The 15,398-nt window shown below is 44.4% G+C and overlaps 1 protein-coding gene across 1 annotated transcript in view; it reads left to right on the plus strand.

The window, feature by feature from the left end:
- Nucleotides 1-15,398, plus strand: part of HHIPL1 (HHIP-like 1) — a 52,810-nt gene that overhangs the window by 19,701 nt on the left and 17,711 nt on the right. The window contains exons 4-5 of the mRNA XM_015424436.1: nt 9,431-9,574; nt 15,033-15,361. Of these exons, the coding sequence (XP_015279922.1) occupies nt 9,431-9,574; nt 15,033-15,361 (473 nt within the window). The remainder of the gene's footprint in view (nt 1-9,430; nt 9,575-15,032; nt 15,362-15,398) is intronic.

The following is a 15,398-nucleotide window of genomic DNA, read 5'->3' on the forward strand; positions in this document are numbered from 1 at the left end:
GTTGCCGCTGAAGGCAATAGTTAGCAGAGTTACAGTACAATCCTAAACAGAGTTACTCCTACAGGTATTGAAGTCAGTGGGCTTAAAAACTTAGACTACAGTTCAGGGAAATCCCATTTCTAATTTTTCAGAAGTGCAACATCCTTCGTATGCTGGCTTAATCCTAACCATGTCTGTATAGAAGTTACTCCCACTAGTGCTAATGGGCATTTCAAGGATACTTGATTAGGACTGCCATCTTAATAGAATAGTCACAGGAAAAAGTACTGTATCGGTTTCAAAACAAATTCATCCCTTTCTGGGGAAAAGGGGATCCATTGAATGACAGGATCTGTTGAGTGACAGGAAGCTGGGATGGGGTGGAATTAAAGTAGGGGGCCAACAAAACGTGCTGGCTCCTTAGATGGGATTCTACTTAATTGAACTCCATTTTAGATTTTCCCAAGGTTTTTCTTCCCTGGATCACATCCGCTAAGAATCCCAAGGATTTTTTCTTCCTCTCATTTTCTCCAGCATGTGGTTTGGCTTCCTTGTTTTCGGACATCTGGGTGTGTTTACTGAACTGTTCTGTGTCTACAGACACCTTTGGCTTGGTGCCCTTTGCTTACTCTGAAGCTCTGTCTGCTTTTGACACACTATAATCTGGATAATATGAACTGATCTACAATAGAGTTCATGTGGAGACTTTGCATGTTTGTCTAGATGTACCCCATTTTCCTTCAGGCTCTACAATGGTATGAATTGAAGGAGGTCACATGGGTCACAATTGCTACGAGAGCCAGTTTGCTGCGGTGGTTATGTTCGTGGACTCTAATCTGGGAGAACCAGGTTTGATTCTCCACTCCTTCACGAGCAGCTGCTGGTGTGATCTTAGGTCAGCCACAGTTCTCTCAGAGCTGTTCTCTTGAGCAGTTCTCTCAGAGCTCTCTCAGCCCCTCCTACCTCACAGGGTGTCTGTTGTGGGGAGAGGAAGGAGATTGTAAGCTGCTCAGAGACTCCGAGTGAAGGGCGGGGTATAAATCCAATCCCTTCTTCTCTTCTACGTCCATTCTCCAGAGACTGAAAAGCTTTGCACATGTTCATGTAAGGGAATCTTCAGAGTTGGTCAGTCAGTGCCTTGTTATTTAACTATCTGCATGCGCCCTCTGTGCTTTTTAGTTGAGCTTCTCACTATGCATCTGTGTTGGAGCTTTCTATGCTTTTTCTTGAGTTTGTGCAGAGTGACGTCAAGGTCAGTATTGTCTACTCAGACTGGCAGTGGCTCTCCAGGATCTCAGACAGAGGTCTTCCACATCACCTACTGCCTGGTCCTTTTAACTGGAGATGCTGAGGACTGAACCTGGGACCTTCTGCATGCCAGGTAGATGCTCTGCCACTGAGCCGTAGCCCCGATAGTGGTCTCCCATCCAGGTACTAACCAGTGCTGACCCTGCTTAGCTTCTGAGATCTAAAGAGATCAGGCTAGCCAAGGCCATCCTGTTCAGGTCACTCAAGAAGCAGGGTAATGTGATGCATAAAAACTCATCACAAGCAAACATGTACCTGTGATCTTGTGGACAGGACTCAAGCCTGCGTGGGGTCATGCATAGCCACTGAGATCTGGCTAAGGGAAAGAAATGTGGGTGGAGGTAGGGGCATCAGCTAAAGAAACTTCCTTATAGCAAGAGCCCAGACAGGGGTTGATTGATATTCTCAGACCTCTGTAAAAACTTAAGGACTGCTCTGAGCAACTTACACTGTGATCCTAAGCAGAGTCATGTCTATGTGTGTTAAGTGCCGTCAGGTTGCTTCCAATTTATGGCAACCCTATGAATTAATGTCCTGTTATTAACACCCATTCTCAGATCTTGCAAACTGAGGTCCGTGGCTTTGCTAATGGAATCAATCTGTCTCATGTTGCATCTTCCTCTTTTCCTGCTGAGTTACACCCTTCTAAGTCTATTGACTAATGGACTTAGAAGGGTGTAGATCAGCTTAGGCTCACACTGTAAGGCGGCTTCCACACGGCAGGGATTCTCTGTTTTGTTTTGGATTCTCTGTTTTGCTTTGCTTAGACAATGCTGGGGCCCGTGTTTTGGTAATGGAGTTCCCACATGGGGACTTTTCTGTGCACTTCCCTGCATCTTCCCCTCTCCCAGCTTTTCTCTTCCACATATGTGCCACATATGCTCTGCAGAAAGTGGCCATCCCTTCTGTTGTTGTTGTTTTCTTCTTCATGCATGTGCTATAGCAAAATATCAGTATAGTATCTGCCTGCCTGAAGTGCCATTCTGAACTTTTGTTTCCTTTATTGGTATATGGAAAAATCCCTGCACTGTGGACTTGGAAATGATTGGTTGAGCAGTGAATTTCTGCCTGTTATGCAGCTGCCCCCTCTCCATTCCTTTCCAGGCAATCTGGACAAAAACTGCCTGCACCTTTCCTCTTTATCTATCTATCTATCTATCTATCTATCTATCTATCTATCTATCTATCTATCTATCTATCATCTATCCACCCACCCATCTATCCGTCCATCCGTCCGTCTGTCTGTCTGTCTGTCTATCTGTCTATCTATCTATCTCCCCACCCGTCCATCTGTCTGTCTTGTCTGTCTGTCTATCTACCCACCCACCCACCCGTCTATCCGTCCATCCGTCTGTCTGTCTGTCTGTCTGTCTTATCTATCTATCTATCTATCTATCTACCCACCCGTTCATCCGTCTGTCTTGTCTGTCTGTCTATCTACCCACCCGTCTATCCGTCCGTCTATCCGTCTGTCTGTCTGTCTGTCTATCTATCCACCAGTCTGTCCGTCTGTCCGTCCGTCCGTCCATCCATCCATCCATCCATCCATCCATCCATCCATCCATCCATCCATCTATATCTATATATAGAGAGAGACTTCATTTTTTAAAAAAGAAATGACAACTAAGGTTTCAGAAGAACTGAAATTTGTCATGGAAACAGATAAGTTGCGATAGATCATTATAGCAGTTAATGGGGTTTTTAAAGAAAAAGTCCACCAAAAGCCCTGTAGTAATGCAGTTGGGAAGAAAATTGTGGTCAAATGTCACACAAAGGGATAATGAGAGAATAGCACCAATGTGGGCAGGACCTTTGGAGCCTGGGAAAATGTGACCCATTTCTTCCAGACAGCGTGATAACATGCTTGGACGACATAAGATCACAGTAAACAGCTTTGCAAAAGAGTGTATTGAGGATGGCGAAAACTTGGAAAGAGAGCAGTTATAGAACAACATCATGTGGAAGCTCCAAAACAAGTGCTTCTGTTTGGAAGCCAAAGTGGAGGAGAATCTACATGTGGAAGCAGCTTTGGAGACCTGATTTTGCTGGCTACAGTTTGCTTTTGCCTTCTCAGGGACTAAGTCTGACATATATATGTGAAATGCAATGGTTGGGGTTGGTAAAATGAAGTTCAACCTTTTTATTCTGGTCCCCCCCCCCATTCTGCATTATATTATCTCCCTTCAGTGGTCAGCCCGGTTTCAGCCTGCTGTTGCCCCAGGTTACTTGGATGCCGTTTTGCCGTGGACTTAAATTGCCTCGACTCAAACACTGGGAAAATCTGGAGTGGCAGGCAGATGCGGAAAGGACCACTAAGTCATACTGCCACTCTGTGTGGGTCAATACTGTCTACTCTGACTGGCAGCAGCACTCCAGGGTCTCAGGCAGCAGCCTTCCACAACTTACATGACCCTTTAACTTGAGATCCCCAGGACTGAACCTAGGGCCTTCTAGAAGAAAAAGAGGAAATTGGATTCTCAGAACGGTTTACAATCTCCTTCACTTCCTTTCCCCACAACAGACTGAGGTGGGTGGGACTGAGAGAGCTCTGAGAGAACTGCTCTTGAGAGAACAGCTCTCAGAGAACTTGTGACTGACCCAAGGTCACCCAGCAGCTGCATGTGGAAGAGTGGGGATGAGAGTCTGCTGCTCTTAACCACTACACCCAACTGGCTGTACATGTGAAGTGATGCTCTACCACTGAGCCATGGCCTCAGCCCAGATGGAAGTAGGTTTCCCTGGGTAGTTTGACCAGGAAGCAGCTGTGCAAGGAAGAAGTGGATGTAAAGAAGGACTTACTGAAATGGGATGTGTCAAGGGGGATAATTGAGCAGCTGTTCACCGACCACATCCTAGCATGGGTTTTCAGAATATAAGCAGGAAAAAGTAGCGTCAGGAGTGACCTCCACATTCCGTTTCGCCGAACTGCCTGTCCTCTTGTCTAGGGCATGGGGGAACTCATGCCAGGGGGCCATCTTTGTTTGGTTGTACTTTGGGAGGACCCAGACATTTGGCTCTGAGCTTGGGCACAGAATTGTGGCATTTGGGAAGAGTGAGCAATGACTTACATCAGCTTCAATCAAAGCAAATTGCAGTGGATCTTTAATAAGCTGTCATGAGCAAATACTTTGGAAAATTGCATGTATGTGGAATAGGTGGGGAATGAGTTCATGTGCATCTTCTTAACACATCTCTGAGTTTGTCATACTTGTAAAAAAAAAGCCTGTTGCAAAATAAAAGCCTTTTGTCAGTGGAGAAGAGTAACATCTGGTTTTGCAATTATAGCAATGGAAGAATAGACCAATTGAGTGCCTTGCGATCCCCTTCCCCCCCAAAGCAGGAATCACAGGGACATTTCCGTATGGCTCACCGCAACTTTTGCACAATTATTAGAAAGGGTAGTTTTGTCTGAAAACTTCAGATGTTGATTTCTTCAGATTCTCTACAGAACCTTTATTTGCCTTTTGAAATCCTTTGGGGATATAAGTGAGGGATATCACATCCAGCATCATGTTCAGTTCCTGCTTAGAAAACTGTGCTGTCTTTAATGGGGCAACTGATGAGCTGAAATAATACATAGGAAATGGGTAGAACTTTGGAATGGAATGGAATGATCCCAGCCTTATCCTTGTTGTTCTGTTAGTTCAGTCCCCTTAAGCAAGAGTCTTCATATTACTCTTAGAGTTCTTACCCCAGTGGGTACATTTGGTTAAGAACTGTAAGAGTAATATGAACAACTGTCAGCAGGAAAATGCAGACTCCAAAGTGTTACTGATATGAATTAAATGGTTTATTGAAAGACGTTATGGAATGATACTCTACAAAAGCAAATAGCAAACTGAACCAGGTGCATGAAAAGCAAGGATAAACCACTAGGCATTATTCAATTCGATTTATTATGATAAAAGATCAGCAAATACCTTAAAATGCTACATATAGTTAACAGCAAAAATACAGCCAGACAGTTGATACAGATAAAATTTTTAGTAAATAAGACAAAGTGAATTTTTTAAATTTCCTAAGAAATAATAGTCTTCAGTCTGATTAGTAAAGGTAAAGGTAAAGGTTCCCTTGCTCGAAAGCCAGTCGAGTCCGACTCTAGGGTTGCGGTGCTCATCTCCGTTTCCAAGCCGAAGAGCCAGCGCTGTCCGAAGACGTTTCCGTGGTCACGTGGCCGGCATGACTAAACACCAAGGTGCACGGAACGCTGTTACCTTCCCACCAAAGTGGTACCTATTTATCTACTTGCAATTTCTTGCTTTCGAACTGCTAGGTTGGCAGGAGCTGGAACTAGAGACGGGAGCTCACTCCGTCATGCGGCACTCGGGTCTTGAACTGCTGAACTACCGACCTTCCACAGCCTGCAGTTCAGCGTCTTAACCACTTGAGCCACCGCAGCTCCTGTCTCAGTCTGATTAGGATAGCACAAAACATAGCACAAATCCTTGGTACCTTAGCAGTAATTTCATTACAGATGTCAGCTAAAAGAAGAGTAGAATAAAACTGATTAGACCTGCCTGGGTAGGTGACAGTTATTGGAGTAATATATTTAGAATGAATCTCGTGATAAAAATTGGCAAGATAAAAGAACGTGCTCAATTGCCTCAAACTGTCCAGAATTACAAGGACAGAGTCGGCTCGCGTATGGGGTATGAGCATATCTCCCTTGCAAGAGGGTAGATGGGAGAACATTTAATCGTGTTAGAGTAAAACCTCTGCGTTGTTTAGGGAGTTCTAATGAATAAAGGTAACTGGGGCCCCGGTCACTCATGCCGGAAAACGCGGGGGGGAGGCGTGGCTATTTGTGGTGCCGCAATTAGCCGCGTAATCAGACGCGGCAGCGGCAACCCACAGTTCCGGCTCTCGGTGTGTGCGCTGCAACAAAGACAGCCGGAGGGAAAAGCCGCGCCAAGGGAGTCCGGAGGCAGCCCGTGGCAAACCGTTTGCTACTACGAGGAAGTATTTTTTATTGCGCATTTTCGGCAGCATGCCGTGGGTTGGCCACGGGTGCGCTCCACTTGCCAGATGTTGTGGTGTGATTGCGCCCAGAAAATCCGCCATCCAATCATGGCTCTCCTGCGGCAAATTCACCATGTGAACGAGGCCTGGATGGAGCAAAATTTAGGTTTTTATTTCTCACCACTAAAAAGTGTGAGGCTCGTGCTCTGTCCATTTGGGGAGAAGTGTCCCATAGTCTTTGTTTGACAATAGCTTTGGCTCCTTGAAATCCAAGGTGTAAAAGGGCAGTTCTAGAGAAGCCTAGAAGTGCCAGTTTGTATTCTGTTGCGGAAACCCAGCTTGAGCAAAAGCTACCTGAAAGGATTAAGGGGGGTCAGCCCTGATGAAAGGAATCTTAATTTAAACCAAAAAATTATGGCATAAAACCAAGCCCGGGTTTCTAATGTAACTAGACCAGCCTCAAGCCTGAGCAGAGCACGGGGAACACATTTTGGTACTTTTTTGCATAAAAACTCCAATCACCACCCTCGGCAAAAAAGAGGCATAATCAAAACATTAGTAGACCGTGCAAGATGGATATGTGAACTGCACTTTCTCAATGATGAACTAAATCATCTAAACCGTGCTCTTCAAGCAAATGGCTACTCTGAGAATGAAATGAGAAGAGCGATTAAACCAAAGGTAAAACAAACAACTGAGGAAAAACAGTCTCCCACAGGAAAAGTGTTTTTGCCATATATCAAAGGAATCACTGATCAAATGGGAAAACGTATGAAAAAACACAACCTACAAACAGTATTCAGACCCACCAGAAAAATACAACAGATGCTACGATAGGCAAAAGACAGAAGAGACTCCCTCACTTCTGCAGGAGTATACCTCATACCATGCAGTTGTGGACAAGTTTACATCGGGACCACGCAGCGCAGCATTCGGACAAGAATAAAAGAACATGAAAGACACTGCAGACTGGGCCAACCTGAAAAATCAGCAGTGGCTGAACATAGCCTAACTCAAACAGGACACAGTATTTTGTTCCAAGACACTGAAAGGTTGGACAACACTTTCAATTACCATCTCAGATTACACAGGGAAGCCATTGAAATTCACAAACATAAACATAATTTCAACAGGAAAGAAGAGAGTTTAAAAATAAATAGGACATGGCTTCCTGTCCTGAAAAACACAAACGGCTTTACATCAGACAATAGCACTACAGATAGGACTAGAATTTCAACAACCTCCTCAGGAAGCAGGAAACCTCCTCAAGAAACAAAAGAACCTCCTCAGGAAAGCTCCTCCATTAGCATGTTCACAGCCTGGGGAACTCCTACAAGACAATGACTCAACCCTACCCCACCTTCCGGAGTAGATATAAATTTACTGCCTACCATTTTCTTCTCACCTTGACACACAGAGTATTCCATCTTTCTGTGTTTATACCTCTGAGGATGCCAGTCACAGTTACTGGCGAAACGTCAGGTTCTACAATGCCAAGACCACGGCCACACATCCCGGAAAATCTACAGCAACTAATGATCTCCAGCCGAGAAAGCCTTCGACAACATATCTTAGCTTAGTTGGCAAAGTTAAAATCCTAGTCAACACACTAGTTTCTAGGCTCCTTCAACTGAATCCACAGATTCTTCCTTGAGGGCCTCTGGTCAGAGGGGCCTTCAGTTGTAAAAACACATTTGAACAAGCTTGGACAAGTTTTAGGCAAGTTTGGGCAAAGTTGCCCCCCACCCTTAAGGAAAGCTTTCTCTCAATTTTAAGAGGTGCTTCCCTAGTGTTTACAGCTACTTGCAGTTAGATGTTCCTCATTTGGTGCTATATTGTTGCATTCTCAGCAAAAGTCACAGTTTATGATGGCAAATTACACAGAGTCAGGGTCTGAAATCCATTTTGTTCAAAGACGGAGTCTGTAACTATGCCAATTCTGAGCCAGATTGACAAATTCAAGCAATTATTGTTTGTTTCTGCCCTTGCATGGCAGTGGCAGCCCATGCTGGTCCCTAGACTTGTCTAAATGGGTTTGTTGTCTGCCCAGCTTGCTTCTAACTCTGAACACAGGAATACCCTTAGGAAATGGGTGCTTTTTCAGGGCCCTTCTTTTGCTCTGGCTATGCTCTGCAGCACTGCTGTGGGGAGATGGAATGCTGCCTGAGGCATACTGCAAATCACAGCAGGTATTGTCATTTCATTGAATATCGGATAGATGTGTTTTGACAAAAACAGAAGTGTCTGCCTCTCCAGTTCTTTGTTATATACTCCTCTTTGAACAAAATAAAACCTTCTCTTTTGGGGAGATAAAATGGAAGTCCACTGGCACCTGTAAAACTAACAGGCCGAGGACAGACTGGCAGTTTGAAGCGCAAGGGAGTCGTGGCAAAACAAGTTGTTCCTGGTATTCCCGGTCACACTGCACCGACTGATGCGAGAGCATACCGGGGAGGAGGCGCAAGGGAGCATTCGCACTGTTGGCCCGTCCCTGGCGGAGGCACAGTTAAGGGAGCATTCGCACTGTTGGCCCGTCCCTGGACCAGCACGGCTTTCTTTTTGGTCATCCGGAGATATGCACATATGTGCATAAGCACACAAATAAATTGCGGCTTTCGATGTTCACATTTTGTTGGTGTGGGATGACCGCGCTCTCCAGGGTTTGCTACCACTTTCACCAGGTACTTTTTAAACTCGGGAGGCAAGCGCTACAAGACGGGCTGAGTACGGCTGGGGAACGCCTGACAGATGTGCCTGTGTGAACGGCCCCTTTAATCCGTTTGTGAAACGTTTCTGGCATGTGCCTATCTCGGGGCAAACTGCCAGTCTGAACTCAGCCACAATTTATGCTTTTTTGAGTCCAAGATTACTTCAGAAGCAAGAAGTGTTCATCCACGGTAATGCAGAAGTATTTGCACTCCAAGTTACAGACAGTAGAAAGGCTGTAAAGAGAGACCAGTTTAAAAATTCTTTTTGGAAGGATAGGAAAGGAATTGTGGCTTTATTAGGTTATAATGAAGGAGAATACAGCTTTCTTTACTGCAGAGCCTGAATGTCGACTTGTATAATATGGGTATACATGCAGATGATCCATATTTAATGCAGATTTGTCATTCAGGACTGCGTGTGTGTGTGTTGCACTTGCTAATATTTTGGTACTACGATTCTTTTTCTCCCCCCCCAGAATAATTCTGGAGATAGATGAACCAGCTTCCAATCATAACGGAGGAGAACTGCTGTTTGGAGACGACGGCTATCTTTATATCTTCACTGGAGATGGAGGGATGGCTGGTGATCCTTTTGGCACATTTGGAAATGCTCAAAACAAGTAAGAGTCTTGGCATTCTTTTTTTGGTTTGTTCATTTGGTAGGCAGGCTGTATCCTCTGTACTGCCTATGCATAGAAAAGGCAGACCAGCCTCAGTAGCAGCATGTTTTTTTTCCTTTAGTATAGTCAGGCTGTACCATGGACTATGCAGTACAAAGATAAAGCAGATTCAAAGCTCTGTTTGTCAGATAGGGTGCTCTTATATAGCTGGGATTTGTGAAGTGTCTCCAAAGTCTGGCAGTTGCTGAACAAGTCACACAAAAAAGTGCCTTTGCTTGAGAATGCTGAAGCTGTAGATGTCAACAGCGTGGGACCAAGAGACCTAAAGAAGGGGCTTATACCTTATGAGTTTGGTAGTACAATACTTTTGCTCTTTTGTCTCTGCACTTTCACAGACTAGGTGGGTGAGCACTGGAGACAGGGCCTTCTCAGTAGTGGCACCCAGGCTCTGGAACACCCCTACAAGAGTTTGACCGGAACCCAATTTATAGACTTTGACTGCGATCACACACACTAAACAATCCACTTTCAATCCACTTTCTTTTTTTGCAAATATATTTTTTTATTAATTTTCAAACAATTCATATAACAAAACATTCAACTTTACAACTCCAACAAACAATGTGTTACAAACATTATAATCAATCCACTTTCTAACTGGAATTTACTGTGTGAACTGGCAAAATCCAGTTTGAAAGTGCATTGAAAGTGGATTATTTAGTGTGTGTGACTGCAGGCTTTGAGGCTCCGGGAAAAGTCATTATTATTCCTCCAGGCCTTTTAGATCAGTCTCTCTTATTATTAATTTTTTCTTAGTGGTTTATAAGTTTTCATGCTTTCATCCAGGGGTTACGTTTTTCCTGGTTTTATGTTGACTGTTTTAATGTTTTTAAAAGCTTTATAGTTTATAGCTGATACTATTTTGATTGCTTTACTGATTTTTTTCTGGGGTTTTTTCTTGCTGCTTTTATGTTATGGGTTTTTTGCAGTTTTTTTTTTTGTATAAGCCACATCACAAATATTTATTTAGAGAGGTAGGTTGTAAATTGCTTTGTCAGGCCATTTGCCCAACTGGTTCAGCACTGTCTTCTTCAGCTAGCTCCAGTTATATAGCTGGATGTGATGTTGTCATGTTGATGAACACCATTTCACTCCCTCCCTAAGGAGCAGCGGCGGGGGGATGGAGGCGGTTGGCAGGAGGTAGCCTGCCTAAGCAGGTATTTTGTATTCTTGGGGGGTTCTGGATGCTCGGAGGCTATTGCCATGTTGTATGTGCGGTGTAGCTAGTGAAATGTAGTATAGTCAGAGTGTTGCCTTAGGAACAGAGAGACATGGGATCTGAGACAGGGTCAGGTCCCTCCCCTTGGCATGAAGTGCAAAGTTACTAGCTGACAGAAGAGACTGACTCAGTCTCTTCTGTCAGCTAGTCCCTGAAATGCTGCTTAGGGAGAGGGCAGCGGATAGGAATGGTATAAGGAACAAATTAGGGGGTTACAGCAAGAAGGGGAAACTGGCAGAAATTAAGCCTCCCATTCAGTAGAGGGAAATGTAGTCTGGATCCAACTCAGTGTCCTTTCCCAAACATCACAAATAGGCAACAGCCTGTACAGCCATAACATTTCTAATGAGGCCTGCATTGTTGTTCTACATTTGTTGAGGTTGAAACATTTGTTTTCTGTGCTTTCTGGTGGGTTTTTATTTTGTGTGTGTGTGCACTAAAAAGTGTATTATGTCATTTGTGAGCAACATACTCATCATCACCGTGACTTGTAGGGCGACATTCAAAGGGCTGTATATTGTTGGATCCTTGGTGTACATGCACGCAGTGCATTATTTATGCTGGTGCAGTCAAGGTTTATGGGCTGGTTTTGCCCCTCCCCCTTTTGTTCGCAAAAGCCATGTTGTTCTCAAAAGCCTCCCTTTCTTTTTCTCCATGTGGTGGAATGGCAACCATTCATTTGTATGGGAGAGAGTAAAAAGGTACCTTAATGGATGCTGCTGGTGGGGAAGCAAAGCCTGCCTTCAGCCCCTCATAGCCCCACTATTTCAGCAAGAAAGAGTTTGTGCCTTGCTCCTGAGATCACTCCCCAATTGCAACCCATTTGCTTTGTCCCACAGAATTCAATGGCAGAGGTATCTGTATTGCCCCCCCCCCCAACCTCTCCTCTGTAAATCCAGCCACTACTTACCATGACGCTAGAATGTGACAAAAACCGTAAGGCTATAAACAACTTTCAAGCTCGTCAATGAAGACGCCGAAGACAGGAATGATTGGCTTTTATTTTATTTGGCGCACTCACTGGTAGCTTCTGCCTAAACGCCATCGAAATTACTCCAGGATCCCAGTTATGCTCGTGTGCGGTTGTTGTTCCTCCCAGAGGAGACGTTCCTGATGGGATTGTGCCTGGTGTTTTTTTTAAACATTCACAGGCAATTGTTGAGCTTGCGGATGCTCTGAATGGAGCTTGCTCTGCTGGTAGCTTGACACCCACTTGTTAGTCGTCGTTGGCCCGTGAAGCTTTTGAACTCTAAACCACAAGTTTCAGTCTGCCCGGATGGGTGACCACAGAAAGGCATATCATTGAGGAAAGCTGCTCAATAGCCCCTTTGAAGGAAGATGGTCTTGTTCCAAGCTCTAGAGTATGAATGTCCAGAATAAACAGAGCACAGCTTGGTAGTTTTGCTAGATGACATGGGCAAGCAGACTGAACAAAATGAATGGCTCTTTTCTCCCTCCACACGGGATACCCCATTTGTTGCTTGAACTGATGTGTGTCTGTGGGGAAGTGTGCATTTCATGCTGCCTGTTCTTGGGATAAACAGTATCTTATTTTCACCTGATACTTCTTGATACAGTATCTTATTTTCACCTGGTACTTCTTGAGAGAAAGATGGGCACGTGGTATTTATGAATTACCCATATTTGTAGCTCACCACATCCCAAAGACTTGGGTGAATAGCAGACCATTAACAATAGGTATGGGAAATACATGATTAAAAGGGGGATAGATAAAAAACACCCAACTAAAAATGCATTTGCACACCTTACCTGGTGTGGCGTAGTGGTTAGAGCGTTGGACTAGGAACTTCAGATCCTCATTCTGCCCCGGAAACTTTGCTGGGTGACCTTGGGCCAGTCTCACAGTCTCAGCCTAAATGGAGGAATGATGTAAGCCTATCTGAATGTAGCTGTGTTACATTGGACATTGTGCAATCTTGGGTACCTAGCTTGATCTTTCTCTTTATTATTGATTGGATGTTATCTATATTTTTGTAAATTTACATATTCAGTGGTAGGTGCTTTTGTATTGTGTTCACTATAGTGGGTTTTTTTTATTATCCTGTTTCCTTTACACTGAACAACAGCAAACTAGGAAAATAAAGGTTTGTGGTGCTCCATCTGCCATTCTGTATCCAGCAGCAGGCTACAGGGTCTTTCAGCCGTTCCTCTGCTGCTGTTGTAAATTAATAGCACTGATTTCTGTGCTCTGGAAGGTCACTGCTACTATCTGGAACCCACCTGTAGGCTTACTGGCACAGTCCCCTTGAAGGGGGAACTCACCCAGCCTTGGTCTTTGTTAGTTCAGTCAGTCCTGCATGCGACATAGAAAAGGTCCCCTTTTATGGTTCACACAAGGAATCCCAATTTGTAGAGCTAAAAAAACCTGTCACATCTGTTTCTTCCTCCCACTCTTCTAGTAGTATTCTTGCACTCTCCAAAGCATAGAAACAGAAACTGCTGCAGATGTGCTTCCAAGAACTCTTAAGAAGCAGGTCTGTTTGGTGTAGTGGTTACGTTTGGTGTAGTGTAAGTTTGGTTAAGTTAAGTTTGGTTAAGTTAAGTTTGGTTAAGTTTGGTTAAGTTTGGTTAAGTTTGGTGTAGTGGTTAAGTGTGCGGACTGTAATCTGGGAGAACCGGGTTTCATTCCCCACTCCTCCACTTGCACCTGCTGATGTGACCTTGGGTCAGTCACAAGCTCTGGCACAGCTGTCCTTGAAAAAGAGCAGTTTGTGTCAGAGTTCTCTCAGCCCCTCCCACCTCACAGGGGAGGGGAAGGGAAAGGAGTTTGTAAGCCGCTCTGAGACGCCAAGTGAATGGCGGGGTATAAATCCAATCTCTCCTCTCTTCTCTCTCTCTATCTTCTCTCTCTCTCTCTGTTTTGTATTCCATGCAAGGAATCCCAATTTGTAGGATTTTTAAAAAATGCTTGCCACATGTTTTTTCCTCCCACTCTTTAGTAAGAACATAAGAGAAGTCATGTTGGATCAGGCCAATGGCCCATCCAGTCCAACACTGTGTCACACAGTGGCCAAAACCCAGGTGCCATCAGGAGGTCCACCAGTGGGACCAGAACTCCAGAAGCCCTCCCACTGTGGCCCCTCAAGCACCAAGAATACAGAACATCACTGCCCCAGACAAAGTGTTCCATCTATAACTTGTGGCTAATAGCCACTGATGGACCTCTGCTCCATATGTTTATCTAATCCCCTCTTGAGGCTGTCTATGCTTGTAGCTAGCTGCCACCACCTCCTGTGGCAGTGAATTCTATGTGTTAATTACTCTTTGGGTGAAAAAGCAGTTCCTTTTATCTGTTCTAAGCCCTACTGCTCATTAATTTCATTGAGTGACCAGAAGTTGTTGTATTGTGAGAAAGAGAGAAACATACTTCTTTCTCTGCCTTCTGTATCCCATGGATAATTTTGTAAACCTCTATCATCACCCCCTCAATCATCATTTCTCCAAGTTAAAGAGCCCTAACCTCTTTAACCTTTCTTCAAAGGGAAGGTGCTCCATCCCCTTAATCATTTTAGTTGCCTTTTTCCAATGCTATAGTATCTTTTCTGAGGTGCAGTGACCAGAACTGTACACAGTATTCCAAATAAGGCCACACCATAGATACAAGGGCATTGTGATACTGACTGATTTGTTTTCAGTCCCCTTCCTAATAATCCTCAGCATAACATTTGCCTTTTTCATTGCAGTCCCATACTCAGTCGACATCTTCAGTGAATTATCTACCATGACTCCAAGGTCTCTCTCTTGATTAGTTACCCCATCAACGTATATTTATACTTAGGATTTTTTGCTCCAGTGTGCATTACTTTGCACTTGCCTACATTGAGCCTCATAGTAGTATTTCTTGCATTTTCTAAAGTGTAGAAATGGAAACTGCTGCAGATGTGCCCTCAAGAAATGTGGTATAGAGGTTAGTGTGTGAGACTAGGACTGGCAAGACCTGTGTCCAAATCCCAACTCTGCCTCGAAGCTCACAGGGTGACTGTAGGCCGCCTCTCTGTCCTCACTTGAAAGAATTGCAAGAGTTGCCATGAGGATGAGTTGGAGGAGAGAATCACATGAGGCACCCTGAGCTCCTTGGAGGAGAGATGAGATCAAAAAGGTACTGGATATAAATCAATAGATTAACAATGCTTTTTCTGTGTTTTGCATGCACTCCAGGTCAGCGCTTCTTGGCAAAGTGCTCCGGATCAACATCGACAACAATGACCGCGGCCCTCTCTACCGGATTCCTCCTGACAACCCTTTCGTACACGAACCGAAAGCTCGGCCCGAAGTCTATGCTTATGGAGCGAGGAATATGTGGCGCTGCTCCTTCGACAGGGGTGACCCCTACACGAAGGAAGGGAAAGGACGGCTTTTCTGCGGTGACGTAGGGCAGAACAAATTTGAGGAAATTGACCTCGTGGAGAAAGGGAAAAATTATGGCTGGAGAGCAAGAGAAGGGTTCAGTTGTTATGACAAAAAGCTCTGCATCAATTCCTCATTAGGTAATTATCTATTCTGAATAAATGGACTTCATAATAG

This window comes from Gekko japonicus, unplaced genomic scaffold, assembly GCF_001447785.1.
Source record: "Gekko japonicus isolate JY-2015 unplaced genomic scaffold, Gekko_japonicus_V1.1 scaffold44, whole genome shotgun sequence".
Classification (NCBI taxonomy): Eukaryota; Metazoa; Chordata; class Lepidosauria; order Squamata; family Gekkonidae; genus Gekko; species Gekko japonicus.